This window comes from Scophthalmus maximus, chromosome 12 (genome assembly GCF_022379125.1).
Source record: "Scophthalmus maximus strain ysfricsl-2021 chromosome 12, ASM2237912v1, whole genome shotgun sequence".
In the NCBI taxonomy this organism is placed as follows: Eukaryota; Metazoa; Chordata; class Actinopteri; order Pleuronectiformes; family Scophthalmidae; genus Scophthalmus; species Scophthalmus maximus.
Window position 1 is genome coordinate 13363013 of NC_061526.1, and position 16520 is coordinate 13379532.

Consider the following 16520-nt stretch of genomic DNA (forward strand, 5'->3'; position numbering starts at 1 on the left):
CCCCGCCCCCTCCGCTATAAGCGCCGACAGGCCGGTTCCCCGTGGCAGAGCGGCGGCCGGAGCTGAGACTCTCTGCCTGCGGCGCACTCGGCCAATCGTTCGGCTCTCCGGGCTCCGCCGGCGGGGCATGTCCCGCCATGTTCGACCTAAACGGCGGCTGGAACCTGTCTTTCGCGGGCTGCGGCTTCCTGGGGATTTACCACATCGGAGTTGCCAGCTGCCTGCTGGAGAAAGCGGCCTACCTCGTCGAAGGGGCGACCAAGCTGTACGGGGCCTCTGCCGGTGCCCTGACCGCCTCGGTGCTCGCGAGCCAGGCGTCTATAAGTAAGACACACCGCTAGCCTGGAGCTTTACGACCAGGGAAGTCCCGTGGTGGTGGTGGTGGTGGTGTTGTTGTTGTTGTTGTTGTTGTTGTTGTGTCAGTGACACAAGTAGCATCACAAGTAAGTGAAAGTATGTCAGTCAAACTGCGATCCAGAGCAAAGGGAATCTTCCTCGGCGTCATGTCTGCGACTCAAGGTCCACCGATATGGCTTTTTTCCATAACGACACCGATTTAAGAGCGATATAAGCGATATTTGAAACGGATATGTGTTTGCAGTAAAAAAGTGTCAACATTTTGAAGAGCAAAAAACTCTTAACACAAAACTTTGTTGAAATGCCTTAAAGCACATGTTTAATTCCCAACACCTTTCGACATGACCTTAAAGGGCCAGTATGATTTTTTTTTCTCTAGTTGATGATGTTGTTGTGAACTTACTGCTCTGGCCGGGATGCGAACCCTTTGACCCCTGGTATGGGAGTCCAACGCACTAACCACGGAGTTGCAGCACCACCCCGCTAGCATGTCTCTTAAGGCATTGACGGTGTTGTGTGGTGCAGTCCGCACCATTTATTTGTTCTCGATTTTCAGAGCCAGGGTTGAACCAAAAGGCCGGATTATTCTGTCGGTGCACACACAGAACCGACAGCTAACGGACCGTGAGGAAAAATTCGCTGAGTTTTACAAAAAGTGTTTAGCTTTAGAATCGCTTACTGCCCCTTTAACACAGAAAGTGCAGGGAGCTGTCAGAAGCATTATTATGAAATTGAACAAACAGACATGGACGGGACATTGCTAAAGTCCAGAGAGTCGTGAGTAGCACATTTTAAAATGAAATTATCTTATCAGCAAATCGGCTTTAAAAATGTCCCATACCGATAATCATAAAAATGGTGAATATCGGCTCCGATAATCGGCCAGGCCCATGATCGGTTGACCCCTAATATAAATTGATGAATCTAAATGTAAGATGTATGGCAGAAAGCGGGGCGGGGGGGGAACAGAAGAGATAACAGTACACCGGTGTACCAACCCACTGTGACACATATACACCTGCATCAAACTGACTTCCTGCTCCAGGCTGTCAGTTCCTCCTTAAGTTGTTTAACTGTTAAAAAAAACTATCAGATTTGGAAGATAACAAATCCTAACATAAGGATTCAAACTACTGCACAGTTAAATCTGACAGAGACAGCGTATTTTCTGTTGGCTTATTATCGCTTTTAGTGATGATTTCTCAATGTGTTAAAATCTTAAACATAGACATGGAACCACTGGATTAGAAGAGAACTTGCTCTTCTACTTTCCCCATCAATACTCATACTCAGTCATAATGGCAGAGAACACCACAAAATGTGATGCTGCTGCTTTGGCTCAGGATTTGGAAAAGGTCTGGCCCAGGTCTCTGGGGTCACTGACTGGTAGCTTCAGTATAAAATTTAGAATATTAATCCAGTTGAAGCATGTTGTGTGTTTTTGTTTGCATTTGAATGCTTGCAGGGAAACTATATGAAGCAACTCCTTCACATTAACAACGTCTTCTTCTTCTTTTGATTAACAAGCTAAATGCTGTGAAGATGTGATCGAGGTGGCGAAGGAGGCCAGGAAGAGGAACCTGGGTCCCCTTCACCCCACCTTCAACCTCGTCAAGGTGATAAAGTCAGGCCTGGATCGTGACCTGCCCTCTGATGCACATGTCCGTGCCTCGGGGCGACTGTGTGTCTCGCTGACCAGAGTTTCTGACGGGGAAAACGTGCTGATATCAGAGTTTAGCTCCAAGGAGGAACTCATTCAGGTGCTGGCAGGCGACGACACGGTTATCTTACCAACCCAGAGACGCCTTCAGGGCCTCTGTTACAGCAATGCAAGACGTAGGAAAGAAACGTGTTCTTGTTTAACGTTGCTCTCTGTCCACAGGCACTGATCTGTAGCTGTTTCATCCCCATCTACTGTGGACTGATTCCTCCGTCCTTCAGAGGAGTGGTGGGTGTCTGCTGATAATTGAACACCCAAAATGGTCAAAATATATGTTTCATTGCATGTGATATAAACACATTTGTTAGAAGGAGGTACCAGTTTGACCGGAAAGTTTTAATTGGCCTAGAGAGAAATTTACAGAATATGTAGCAACAGGCCTCATCTATCAACAAATCTTCTTGAGTCTTAATGTGCAAATTCTGTATGAAACATCACTTTGCCTTTGGATGAAGCTGTGGTGAAAAACGTCTCTGTTATGTGACTGTATTCTAGAAAATCTAAAATCTGCAGTGAATGCAACATAGAAAAAAGGGGCCAAGGTCCGTGACTGCCATGAGATCATTCTGTTCTGCACCACAGTTAATCATGATGAGTCACTTGCATGTCAAGAAAAAGAACTGTGGTAATCATTTTTTCGTTGTTGCAAGTCTAAGTTCCTGATATCACTGTCGCCTTCGACTGAACTTATCAGCTGCTGTTGGACTTTTGACAGGATCTACTCTGACCCATCTGCTGTCCTGTGCTCCCTGGTCTCACACTGTCACAACTACCAGTCATCAGTCTGTTTGGATCCACGTCCACTTATTTAGTCATTAGCAAATACAAAGGTCAAGTGCATCAAAATCAAGGCAGATATAGATAATCAACCGGGTTACATGAAATATTATAAAAGTAAATAGAACTATAGAATGGCACTCCTGCGTTCTCTTTCGCTATGATTGATTTACATCAATCAGAGTTATCCTTCCATCATAACACTTGTATTATTTTTGTGGAGCACCTTAACCGAATGAACAGGAACTATCCTGAGCTCTGGACAGAGCAGATACCGTAATGACTCTAATATAGGAAGCTTTTCCAGTTTAAAACAAAGTCCTTCAATTTCAGGAAGAGAAAATTGTGTTAATTGATTTTAACATATATTATATTTTGACAGATTTTTGCTTTGTGGTTCACAGGCCTATGTAGCGTTGTTATGTGACTCGGCTAGTGGGTGTTTTAAAGTATATGTAGTGAGTCTTTCAGGGTCAGTCAGCTTTAAGGGTGTTTGTCTGAGTCTCTGATAGCTTCTGTTACATATTCTGCTGCCTCGTGGTGTGTAAAAGTGTATCTCTCCCAACATAGAATCCAACCAGAGAGAAAAAAATGTCGGTATTGTTGAGATGATGAACGGAAAAAGACACAAATGTGAAAGTGGCACTGAAATTAATGGTGAGGATTATGTATCGTGGCGTCACTAAGGTGAAGATGCCATTAATATGGAGATGGACCTGGCTCTGTGAAATATGGGAGAACAGCAAGAGTACGTGGTGCAACAAGATTTACCTAGCTGGCTGGTAAATCTTGTTCCGTATGTGTATGTGTGTTGTGTATGCAATGTAGTTTGTTAAATGATGTCAAAAGGAAATATAACAGTATGTCAGCTGTTTAACTGGGTCATCTTTGTACAGTTTTGTTTCTTAGTACTGACTACAGCTCTAACTCAGACATGTCAGCCTGTTAATGTTTGTCTTCCAGAGATATTTTCGCAGACTGAGTAATAAGGAGTGATTGTCTGTCAGAGTCGGTGAAGGGAGTTGTTATGAGAGATCAACAAAGTGATGGTGTCAGTTAACCAGGATTTGTGCCTCTGGACACAGTCACATTGGTGGTGAGCCAGTAGAGTACATGAGCATCAATGCAAACATTGAATGGGTTCTTGAAAGTTTCTCAGAAGAATTTTATTTTTTCTTGGCAGTTCTTCCAGGATGTTATAAGTCAATCGCAGCATTAATGCAAATTCAAACAATTCAAATCATCTCAACTTTTCTGGTATTTTGACCAAAGTTGACCAGTTTCACCAACCATGGCAGTGCAGACCCTACAAACTACGGACATTATCATTTGCAGCAGTCCAAATCTTCCCATACCATTAAACATATTTGGATTTTAGCTTCAAGCTGCAGCTGGATACACCTGAAAAGGACTGCAACATACATGAAATCTCTCTGGTTGTCATATAAATGTTTCCCTGCTCTAAACTACCTCAGGTATAGCTTTGGCATTTCTGTGCTGCAATTTCTTCTAGCCTAATGGCGTGTTCAAACCAAACACAAAGCAAATTTTTGTGTCCCATTACTCAAAATTTGATTTAACCCATTTGCCTGATTGATTTGATCAATATTAATGCATTATTCCATGAGAAATTGGTGAAAATACATATAATAATAATAATAATTCTCACAATATTAAAGAAAGTGAAAAAAGGTGGGTCCAAACAGCTGCAGGACAAAGAGTCAATGGTTCAAAATGTGACCAAATGTGGCTTTGTGTCGAGCCTGGATCCATTTTCGGGTTGCAGCATTGAATAACAGTGTGTGTTCACTGACACCTGTATCTTTACCTGTGTCTACAGCGTTACGTGGACGGTGGAATCAGCGACAACCTGCCACAGTCGGAACTGAAAAACACCATCACCATCTCTCCATTTTCTGGTGAGAGCGACATCTGTCCTCGCGACAGCTCCACAAGCTTCCACGAGCTGCGCTTCACCAACACCAGCATCCAGATGAACCTGGGCAACATGTATCGTCTCAGCAGAGCACTTTTCCCGCCTGAACCCAAGGTAGGTGCAGGCATCAGAACAACACTCTGCTGTTGTACATGACATGGGAGGTGTAGTACAGTGTTACTGTAGAACTGTATGTGACAAGGAAATACACATTGTGATTAATTACACTGATGTAATGGCGGCACACTTCAAGTTCATTCAAATCTAAACGAACCAAATTTACATTTCAGTATTTCAATAACTGCATAACACCACACTTAAATCAGGGGAGTTAGTGACTAGCTTTAGCCTCTAACAAGCCAGATGATATTAAATTGTTTAAACTGTTAATTTTTTTATGCTTTGTAAGTTTAAAAAGAAGAAATAACACATTCTCCCTTTTGGAAATCAAACTGATTGTAATTCAAAAAGCTTCAAGCTTTGGGGCAAAACAAGACCTTGAAAGATTTTATATTGGACATTTTTTCTCACTGCTTTTGACAAGTTATTGACTTACAAAAAACTAATCAGGAGATACATTTATGAATTTTGGTAATGAAAATTATCATCATTTGCATCATCAGGACGAACAGTTAAAGTTTTATATTTCACACCTGAAAGTGGATTCTTATCGTATTGATAACATTTGTAGTACAGTCGAGCTGATAGCTGATTAGTTGATGGACAGAGGTTTTATCTGCATTCCCTGTTTTTCTGTTTGATGGTGCAGTAAACTTATATATATATATCTATATTATATATATATATCTTTGAGTTGGAGCGTTGGTAGGACAAAATTACAGTTGAAGAAGTCACCATTGCTTCTGAAAAAATTAAGATATTTCTCACAAATGTTGGTCATTTTGGACAGTAAACGGTAAATGTATTCATTAAGAATATGAACAGCAGATTAATCTAAATCACAGTAGGTGTTTATTGTGCATCATTAAATACTGTTTCAGAGGACGTTTACATTCATCCATTAACAGGTGTTAATGTAACATTCTCCAGAATTATAAGGCACATTCTCAGTGGCTGGTAGATGTGGCGTAACTGTTTTTATTTTCACTTCTTTTTTCTTGACCTTGCTCCACTCCATTCACCCATTACTGACAGGAAGTAGAGTCTAGAAGAACCCACTGCCTCCACTTCATCTGTTTTCATCCTTCTTTATGTTTGCTCCCGTTATCTTCTTTCACTGTGATGATTGTGTGGCGACCTGACCTTTGACCTGAATGGGTCAGAGCTGTGTGTGTGTGTGTGTGTGTGTGTGTGTGTGTGTGTGTGTGTGTGTGTGTGTGTGTGTGTGTGTGTGTGTGTGTGTGTGTGTGTGTGTGTGTGTGTGTGTGTGTGTGTGTGTGTGTGTGTGTGTGTGTGTGTGTGTGTGTGTGTGTGTGTGTGTGTGTGTGTGTGTGTGTGTGTGTGAGCGTGCACGCCAGCATACGATTATGTAACTGAGGACACAGATTTCTTTGAAGGGAGCATTTGTTTTTTTTAAAAAACATTCCTTCGAATGATCTCCCACGAAGACCCCTGAACCAGGGACTTGGCAGATGCCATACTGATCAGCTTAGTAACACAGAATTTGAAAATCCAATAAGTATTTTGACTGTTGTGGTGTGACCATTGTGGCAACTGGATTTACTGTGAGCAGATCTGCTAATGTCAGAGCTCTGTTACTAAGAAGTTGCTCTTATGCAACATAACAAACATACCATACTGATAAGGCCCTGCCATATTGACAGTGACAGGAAATAGTCCTGAGAATTGTTTGTGTATATATATATATATATATATATATATATATATATATATATATATATATATATATACAGGGTGCGATTTGCCGGGGGGGATGCATGTGATTTCAAACCCTACCTCTGCTGAATTATTTTCATCTCCCGGGGGGATAAAAATGTATTCCCCCGTCAAAGTGATCAATGGTACTTCACCAAAACTAAGTAAAGCGCTGTAACGTGAACAGTCTATAGTGCGATAGAATGATAAAATCAGAAACGGACCTCCCACTGAGACATTGCGCTTAATTTACCTAACGATCCTGGTTCCATTAGCCTTGATTAATGCACGGCTTTTCAAAATGTCACTAAGCACGAATATCTGGACGGGAGATTTAATTCTTGTATGTTTCGTTTTGTTGAGCACATGTAACGGTGGTCAGCCAGTCGAGTGCTTGCAGTGCAGTGTAAACTTCACTCACGGACACGTTAAGAGCCTTGCTAGCAGATGAGTTTTAGCTCCCTTGGTGGCGCGTCCGCCTATACTGTATATATAGTATCTTCTGAAAGCCTGCTAGAAAATATGAATGCAGCATATATTTAAAAAATAATAAAATATACCCCATGTGGGCACTCTTGTGTTCCCTCCTTCAAGCTTGCGTCCTCTACCAGAAGCCTGGGAGCCTGAAACTGGATTTATGCTTGGCGCATCGGTCCGCACGGCAGCGTTGACGTCAAATTGGTGTCACTTCCCTTGTTGTCGGGAGCGCATTGGTGCCATTTTCGCGAGGACATGCACTTCTCATTTTTTGTCCGCCTGTTCAGACACATATGATCCTTCAATGAGGCAGAGATTCACAGATTGTGAAAACAGAGAATAATTCATGGCCCGGTTGAGATCTCTTCTTTAACACCATAAGTGATGTTTCAAAGTGAAGCAGGAGATAAGGCCCACAGTTGCAATTTCATCAGCTTCATCAGAAATTCTGTTCATGGCTTTATATGGTATATATACATATATGTCTATGGACTAAATGTTTTAGCCTAATCATGCTATTGAATAGTTATTGACTGCTAATGTCACCTGTTCTGGGTGGTACCAGGTTCTGAATGCTCTGGAATGTTCTAGGGGATTTCTGTTGCATTGTCCAGGGACAGGTGATAATGTTCAGCAATCAGTGCTCAGGAGAGAGCCTTGTTTTTCTTTTAATATGATAATTAGAAAGCTAGAGCTATCGTTGTTCAGGTAGAATGAGGGGAGGGTTTCACAAGGACACTGAAATCGCCCCTGACTTCTGTCGTCGTTGTTCAGAGGACAAACAGACCACATTCTTCTTTCACTTTGCTTTCCTGAAAGCAAGTTTAAAACCATGTCTTCCAAATATAAAAATCCCAACTAGCTGGAAAGTAGCTCTGTCTTCATTGCCATGGTGTGTGACGCCTCCTTCTTCTTCTTGTGGCAATTCCAGCAGTGTAGATGGTGTTTTGTCAGCAGTGACACATTTGTTCAGGAGAAGACTGCACCATGTCAAGTGCGCCTGACGCACGAGTATAAACGAGTCTGGCGCTGCGTTGACATCACAGCTGCAATCGTACGGACCGATGCGTCAGGCATATATCTATCTTGGAAAGATTTATGAAACACGGGACGTGATGTAAACTGTCCATTGTGCCAATGGATGGTATGCACATGAGGTTTGCCTTAATGTTGAGAGTAGCATGATAGCTGTATCTCAGACGTGGGAAAGATGTCAATTTCGGGACACATCATCAGTAGTGTACTTTTGAATCAGGGGGTGTTTCGGCCTTTCAACACTAGACACCCTCATCAAAAGTGGCCAGCTACAGGGTGATCAAACCTGAGCTTGTGTCCCATGCCCAATCATGAGAATTGCCTGGTTGTTTAAATGGCGCAGCCCACGGGACTATGCAAGGCAGGGGGCGTCCTCTCCTCTTGTGACCTGGGTTCTCAAGTGGGGTATGGGGTGGGGGGATTAGTAAGCGGGTCATGTTGATGCTCTTTGAGCCCGGCAAGGGTCCTTCCGCCTGATCCATATCCACTGGCTGCTTCTTTCGGCCGCTTCAGAGACTGATCTAATTGTCTGTCGCAGAGCCTGTCCATGGATGCCAAGGTCTTTCAGCAGCCTGACGGTGGAAGAAGCCACAAAACCTCTGCATCCCACTTCAACTGGATAGACTCTCGCTTTCCACCCTCGTTGTTGAGCGTCTGCCGCCAGTTCTGTGTAGCGCAGTTTCTTGCTCTCATAGGCCTCTTCTGTTGAATTCTCCCATGGGACTGTGAGCTCTGTGATGTAAACAGACTTCAGTGAAGGGGACCAGAGTACCAGGTCTGGCCTAAGGGTGGTGGCTGCAATCTCAGGTGGAAAGATTAGTTGCTGGTCAATATCGACTAGCATCTTCCAGTACCGGGCCATGGCTAGCTGTCCAGCTTCTGGTTTGATAGGGGGATGGTTGGGCTTTTCTGTCCCTCTCAGATGAAGGTTGGGGCTGTGACAGAATTGGTTGCTCTCAGGGGCAAGAAGCTGGTGGTATTCCTCTTGCACTCAAGAGCTGCTGCTCCAGACTCTTGAGGACCTGGTTGTGCCTCCAGGTGTAACGGCCTTGCGTGAGGCTGGTCTTACAACCAGTCAAGATGTGTTTGAGAGTCGCTGGAGTTGGGCAGAGGGCACAGGTTGGGTCCTCGCCATACCACTGGTGGAGGGTTTTTGGAGATGGGAACACATCATAGGTGGCTTTGATGATGAAGCTGATTTTGCTTGCCTCCATTTCCCAGAGCTCCCTCCAGCTGAGCATTCTCCTCTCCAGGCCTTCCCACCCCATCCATTGTCCCTGCGTGGCAAGAGAGACTGCCCTTGCGCTTCTTTCCGCCTCCTCCTGATGGCGCACCTCCTCGACCACCATTTTCCTCCTCTCTTATGTTGAGGCCCTACGCCAAGTTGGCTTACTTGCTGTAAGGCCAAAGCCCAACTGGATGTGCCCTCCAATGTCGCCCTAACCCTAACCCTTAAACTAGTCACTTGTCTCTTGAATGTAGCAGTGAACTAAAGTGTGAAGCAAGGTTTAAGTTTTCACATTTTTTAGGGTGGAATGTCTCAGTATCTTTGCTGTTCCTAGGACTGCGGACAAAGATCTTGGATGTTGTTCCTGGAATCTGCTGGGGCCACTCTCCCAGGTTGGGGGTTACAGCCCAGATTGCTCCTATTACCCCTGGTACCACTGTTGCCTTCAATATCCACAACTTTTCTAGCTCCTCTTTCATCTTACACCCTGCTGTTGTGTGCTGGATGGTTTCAGCCGCATCTTTGCACAGCCTGCACCTGCAGCTCTGTCTGGCAGACCCCAGCCTCTATTGAGCTTGTGCTCAGTGCCTGTTGCTGTGCTGCCATGATGTTCTTCCGTCTTTTCAGACCAGCTTTTTCCAGCCACTGGCATGATTTCTTGATATCATTGATTTTTTTCTTTCTGACGGTGGTAGAAGCAGCGCAGGGGCTTGTCCTTCCATGATGGTTCCCCATCATTATTGGGCTTCTGCTGTCTAAGGTATTCACTTAGCAGATCATTACTTGGGGCCATCCCCCTGATTTACTCCTGGATCTTTCATGTATGCAGGCATATGTGTTGATGGCTCTGATCTTTTTCTTTCCATTCAGCTGACATTTTAGGACCGGCCTTACTCTGCATAGGTATTTGGCTGTGGCTGACTTCCTTGCTGCCTCTTCATGGTTTTGCCTCCTGGACGCCAAATTATTTGTAGCTGTCCTGAACATCTGTTATGTTGCCTTCTGGAGGTTCAACCCCTTCAGTTGGTATCATCTTGCCTCGCTGACCTATCCGACCACACTTATCTAGTCCGAATGACATTCCAGTGCTGTTGCTGTAGATCATGGTGATGTGGATCAGTGAGCCGAGGTCTCGCTCATCCCTGGCATACAGCTTGATGTCATCCATGTAGAGGAGGTGGCTGATGGCTGCTCCACCAGCATCTTGATCCACTACTTGTGATTAACTGGCTGAGGGAGTTCAGGCCTGTTCAGAATAGCAGTGGGGAGAGAGCGTTTTCTTGGTTTGTGTTTTCCATATCATTTTCCTTTAAATATACTGTATGTTCAATTGTTTAATTAATTATGGAAATTAGACATTTATACAAAAGCAATACAGTTCATATATCAATGTGTATTAATGTGTACGGCCCATAGCCTTGAGCATTGAACCGGGAGCTATGGCGATGCGGTTGTTGCTGCCCCAATGCGGAACGAATGATCAGTTTAGCAATGTGCAGGGTGACTGGATGCTGGACAAAGCAGACATGATGGGATTACGCTCCTGCCCCGCAGAGGTGGCTGCTGACCTGGACGGGGTGTAGCAGCCTGACTTGCAGCAGCGGCTGGAGTTATTTTTGTTTGCTTTTTTGATTCACGATCATTCTCCATTTATAGAATCCACAGTAGAAAATTGGATAATTGAATGAAATTCTCTAAGATTTAATTTTCTTTTTACTGAGTTGTTGAAAAAAAGGTTGTGCTACTCAAAGGTGAGCAGGGATGGAGTTTGGCAGCCCTGTCTGTCAACCTTGTTTTGTTATAAAGGTCGTCATAAAACTCTGGGCAAAAATAAATTAGCATGAAAGACAATTGTACAAAAAGTGAACAACTGAATAAAAGAGATGGGAGATAATGACTGCCTCACTGGCCATTACAGGATGAGTTCAATCTTTCACATCACTATGACAAACAAACAAAAAATCCATACCTTAAGAAAAGAAATACAACTGATAAATGTTACAAAAACAATTCATGTTTTGGATCAATAACATGAAGTCAGTTAAGTATCTGAAAGACTAAAGACTGATGTTTGGTCTTCCTGTGTTATAAGATCTGCTGTCTTCCTCCACAGGTGTTGGCTGAGATGTGTCAGAGTGGTTATAAAGATGCTCTACGCTTCCTTGAAGAGAACAGTGAGTACTGTGTTACCATGGTGACTCTTAAATAATCATCTCTGAACGGTGTCACTGATATTATGTTTTGTGGTGCCAGACCTGCTGATGCCGGGGCGTCCGACCTCTGGTCTCACCCTGCAGGACAGCACCCCTAACTGCTGCTGTAAGCACACTGAAACAACCAGAGAGTGGATGCTGCGCAGGCTGCGCCTCCTGCGTAAACAGCACTGGTGGCTGGATGAACAGATCATTCTGCCTACACACATCAAGAAAGGTGCCATTTCATCTCACTCTCAACTGGCTTTTAATAATGAAGAAATGTTTGGACTTGTTCATACTAACTTTATGTGAGACTGAAGGTGACAGATTGCACCATGCCCCTTTAAATTGCTGTAAATAATGGCACCAACATTCTGTTTGCTTTCCTGGTGCGCATGTCTTTGTCGGTCAGTGTTCTGCGAGGCCTGCCAGCAGAAGCCTGGTCTGTATGCCAAGGTGTCTGAAATGCTGCCAGTGAGAGTGGCCTCATACATGCTCATGCCATACACACTTCCTGTCCAGTCAGCCTACTCAGTGGCACAGAGGTGAGGGGTTGCTCTCATCAACGACTGATTTCCATCTTGATGCATGAGTAACACAAGTAGCTTGAGTGTATAATGTGATTCCTGCCCTGCTGCAGGTTTGTGGAGTGGATCCCAGAGGTGCCAGCTGATGTGTGCTGGCTGTTCGGCGTGGCTGCTGATGTGTACCGACAGACTCGGAAAGGAGAACCAGCCCGCTCTATCAGGTGATATATGATTTTCCACACAGCATCAGAGCAGTGGTCATCAGCTGACATACTGTTTATAAACGAATTCAGTACCTGTGAGGAAAGACATGCTCTTTGTGATATAGAATATCAACAGTGTTACAACAATCATATTGATTTCCTATATTTTACTATTTTAACTGGGTTAAATCTAGAGCCCGACCAATTTATCAGTTGGCCTATAAAAATTGTCTGATATGAATCAGTGTTGATATTTGCCAATGTAGGCGGCTGTGGCTCAGGAAGTAGAGTTGGTTGTCCACTAACCTGAAGGTCGGTGATTCGAACCCCATTTCCCGGCATGCCGATGTGTCCTTGGGCAAGACACTTAACCCTGAATTAACCCTGAGAGAATCCCTCTGGCAGCTCTTCGACAGTGTATGAATGTGACACGGAAAGCGGGTAAATAGCAGAGTGTGTGTGAATGAGTGAATGTGACTTGTCCTTTAAAGCACTTTGAGTGGTCAACAAGAATCAAAAGGGCTTATTTATTAAGATATTGTACATTTACCATAAAAACTTGTTTTACAGAATAAACTATGCAGATTTGTTTGCATTTAGTTTAAAAAAAGTAAAATTTTCCTAATTTAAGTTATTTATATATGTGCTTACTTTAAAGCCATATTCGCCGGGGTAGATATGATATGCAACATGGAAATTAAATTGCCAGTAATATGTTTGTGAATGAGTGACAGATTTCGCGGCCTCCCCTCTCCCCCGCTCTGCTCTCTCACATCTCAGCTACAAGTGCAAATCAGTTTTGCAAGAAAATGATCAAGAAATCAAGAAATGTTGCAAAAGTCATGGCGCAGATCCATCACTTGTGTAGTTGCAGTGGCCGATTCGAGAGGTTGTTATGAGTGAGCTGTGGCTGTAAAACAAATTAATGAGTAAATGTTTGATTACAAGTTTGCAGCTGCCATTGTATTCATGTAAATATCAATCTACACGTTTGTGAATATTTTTTTTGGTGACTTCAAATTCAAAACACAGGTGTGAATATTTTCTGTGAGTGAAAATTTCCACATACAGGTTCAAATTTTTTCTAAAAGTTCTCACATTGTATTCTACAAGTTCACAAATACAGTGAAAGTCAAGTCGGATTCTCTGAGCAGCGCTGTTATATATATATATATATATATATATATATATATATATATATATATATACATATATATATATTCTCTCCTGAGACATGCTGGTGAGCTGATGTCTTCTGTTCCTGCATCAAACTGATGACAATAAATTTAAGTATTTAGCACATATGACACATTGAACTTAAGGTTATACAGATCATGAGTTTTACTTTAGTATATATCACATATTCAAAACATACAAACATAAGTGCACATTACGAATAGTTAACTAGGGCCACTGTTTGTCTGGGAACTGGGGCAAAAGGCATTGGACAAAAGACCGACTTGTAACTTCTTGGAAATATGTGTCCTTGTGAAACCAACTCCATCTACCAGCTGTGAGAATGATGCAAAACAAGTATAAATGAAACACTTTTCCAAAACATTCCAAGAAATATTATACAAACTCTGTGGTGAACCACTTAGAGTGGAGGGAACAAAGAGACGTTTGACAACAGTTTAAAGTTCGGGAGCCTGAAATTAATAACTGACTAATAACTGGATACTGTGACAGAGCTGCACATTGAAAACAAGTGTTGGACTCATCTTGAGAATGTGTTATTGTGCAGCTGCATGAACTTTTGTGAATGTATCAGGTGAGATAGGAATGTTAAACACGGTTGCGTTGATGCTACTGTACCTTTATGTCCCTGATCAGAGGAATCACAGCAATGCAGTAGAGGACTGGTTACCAAATCAGAATCACCTTGGAATCTTAGTAGCTACTGGACTTTCACATCATTGCCCTGTGATATTACAGGATTTCCAGTAACATTTTCCCAAATCCTTACAATTATTAAGTAAGTTCAGCAGGTGAGAGAAAGCCTCTTCACAATGGTACATTGACAGTAAAGGCCTTGGTATCCAAACGGTGCCTATCAGATAATGTGGAATCCCCCTTTAAAAATGGAATTGGGCAGCACTGGATTTGAAAGATTTTCAAATTTTCCAGAAACAATAAAGCTAATTTCATGTGGTGATTGTCCATATACTTCATTTTGTGTTCAACTGAGTGCAGCTGTTGTACACATGGAAGGAGAGGCAGTCTGAACGGGTGTGTGCTAGAACTTATTATAGTACAATTGTTGGAAAAGAGTGAGACAAAAAGTTAAAACTGTCTGTGAATGACTTCACAGTGAGCCGTGCCTGAGGACATGCTCCAGTCGGCCACCTCTGCCTGCAGCGTGCGAGAGAGACAAGCTGCCGGTTCTGTCCTCACTAGACCTCCACGGCAACTTCTGGGAAATCGACAAATCTACCTCCTCCTCGACCCACCACCATCCTCACATCGCCCCCTTCGCTCCGCAGCAGGTGTGCTTCTTTGTCAGCTCACAGGAGGAATCTCCCATCCCTGAAAAGCAGTGAACCGACTCAGGATGTCTAACAGTTCCCACTGCGGAGCTGGTGGACTGATGAGTGGAAACACACATTGGTTAAATAGACTCAGACACTCCAGGCAGTACAGTGTGTATTATATTTTAATGAGTGTCACTCAGGATCATAGGGGGGTTAACCAGGCCCAGGAGGGGCCCAGGCATAGGTCTGTGGTTGATCCTTTAATTCCAGTTTACCTATTGACTGACTCAGTCTGTGTCCCTGTCCAGAACTCCTAATGTGTGGCCTGAATCTAACTACCACCCGACCAACTTTTTAAACGACAGTTAAAAGCAGCATTCATTCATCTTACCAAGGCAGTGACTTGACTCGAGAGTTGTTTCTCTTCACCCGTTTGTTCCTATGATCATGTTCATTTTTACACTTGTGTGATGCTTTTAGCCGACATGATGCTGCTTGTGGCAGACACTGGTGGTCCCTTGACCACATTTGGAAACATAGACAATCACTCACTGTTCTAAATAAAGTAATTTTCCCACAAATGTGACCAGTGTCGTGTTTTCACCCGTTTGTTCTTTCTTTTGTCTGTTCAGATGGTTGGTTGGTCAATCAAAACACACATTGCACATATATGAGCAATTTGATGTGGCTTGATTCAGTTGAAGTGGACTGTTGTAGGGGACTGAGTCAAATTCTGCTTTTTAAAATGTATTCACTTCTTAGCCAGTTAAGCATGTTTCATTTCTGGTCAATTAACTTTACTGTATTCTGATTTGTGCACAAACGTACTTGTGCTCGAAGGTACATACGTAAATATCTAATTTCAGAATCAAATAGTCCAGTCCCTTGGTTTGGCGCCAAAGGATTTTTGCCAATATTACACCAATCACACTACACCACCGCCAATAAAGTGACAAATAAATCGTTGGCTAGTTTAACCGGACCTGTCGGAAAATGTTCATTTTACTCACGACTTTCACTGAGGGCAAGTGCAACTGGGCCGTCAGAACTGAGGGAAGGATGAATGGACCCAAAATTGGAGAGGATCATTCAAGGAAGCTTCTCCTGCCTGAAAGGATGAGGCAACATGAGTGTATCAATATGTAATATGAGTCAATCAGAAAGTGACCAGAAAAAAACGTAACCTTGTAAAATGAATCCTCTCATAAGGTTCAGTCAGGAACATTCAGGACTGTGGCAGGAAGTTGTGGGTTTTATTCTGTTAGTGATGTTGATGCTGTTCCGTGTTGTTATACAGTCAGTGTCTTTCTCAGGCTGTGATATACCATTGAAATACACTTGCAAAGACTCAGAGCAAGATAAGACGTAGACAGCTACAATAACTACTGCTCATCTCAAACATTCTGCATATTTGCATCAAAGCAAAATAACATAATCACGATCGCATCGACCCATTGAGCAAAAAAGGACAATTATACTTGTAAATGGTGTGTGTGTGTGTGTGTGTGTGTGTGTCTGTGTGTGTGTGTGACTGTTTCATAGACTGATAAATTGTTCTTTAGCGTAAAACGAAATCGAAACCACAAAACAAACAACTCCCACAGTGGAGAGGCTTTACTAAATCAAAAACAAGCGGGCAAAGAACCATATTCATCAAATAAACTTTATCTCTAAACCCAAGAGTAAACGCTGCGGCTGAAGCCTGTGTCTTCACGGCGTCTTGCACTAATCACATCACCTGTCTTGTGAAAAGCTGCC

The 16520-nt window shown here is 43.0% G+C and overlaps 1 protein-coding gene across 1 annotated transcript; it reads left to right on the forward strand.

Moving 5' to 3' along the window:
• Positions 1–28: 28 nt before the first annotated feature.
• On the forward strand, positions 29–15343 carry pnpla3 (patatin-like phospholipase domain containing 3). Its single transcript, XM_035616532.2, has 9 exons — positions 29–324; positions 1885–2117; positions 2240–2305; positions 4695–4904; positions 11480–11540; positions 11620–11796; positions 11974–12106; positions 12202–12309; positions 14603–15343. The coding sequence occupies exons 1-9, from the start codon at positions 138–140 to the stop codon at positions 14829–14831; spliced, it is 1404 nt and encodes a 467-aa protein (XP_035472425.2). The 5' UTR covers positions 29–137; the 3' UTR covers positions 14832–15343.
• The last annotated feature ends 1177 nt before the right edge of the window (positions 15344–16520 follow it).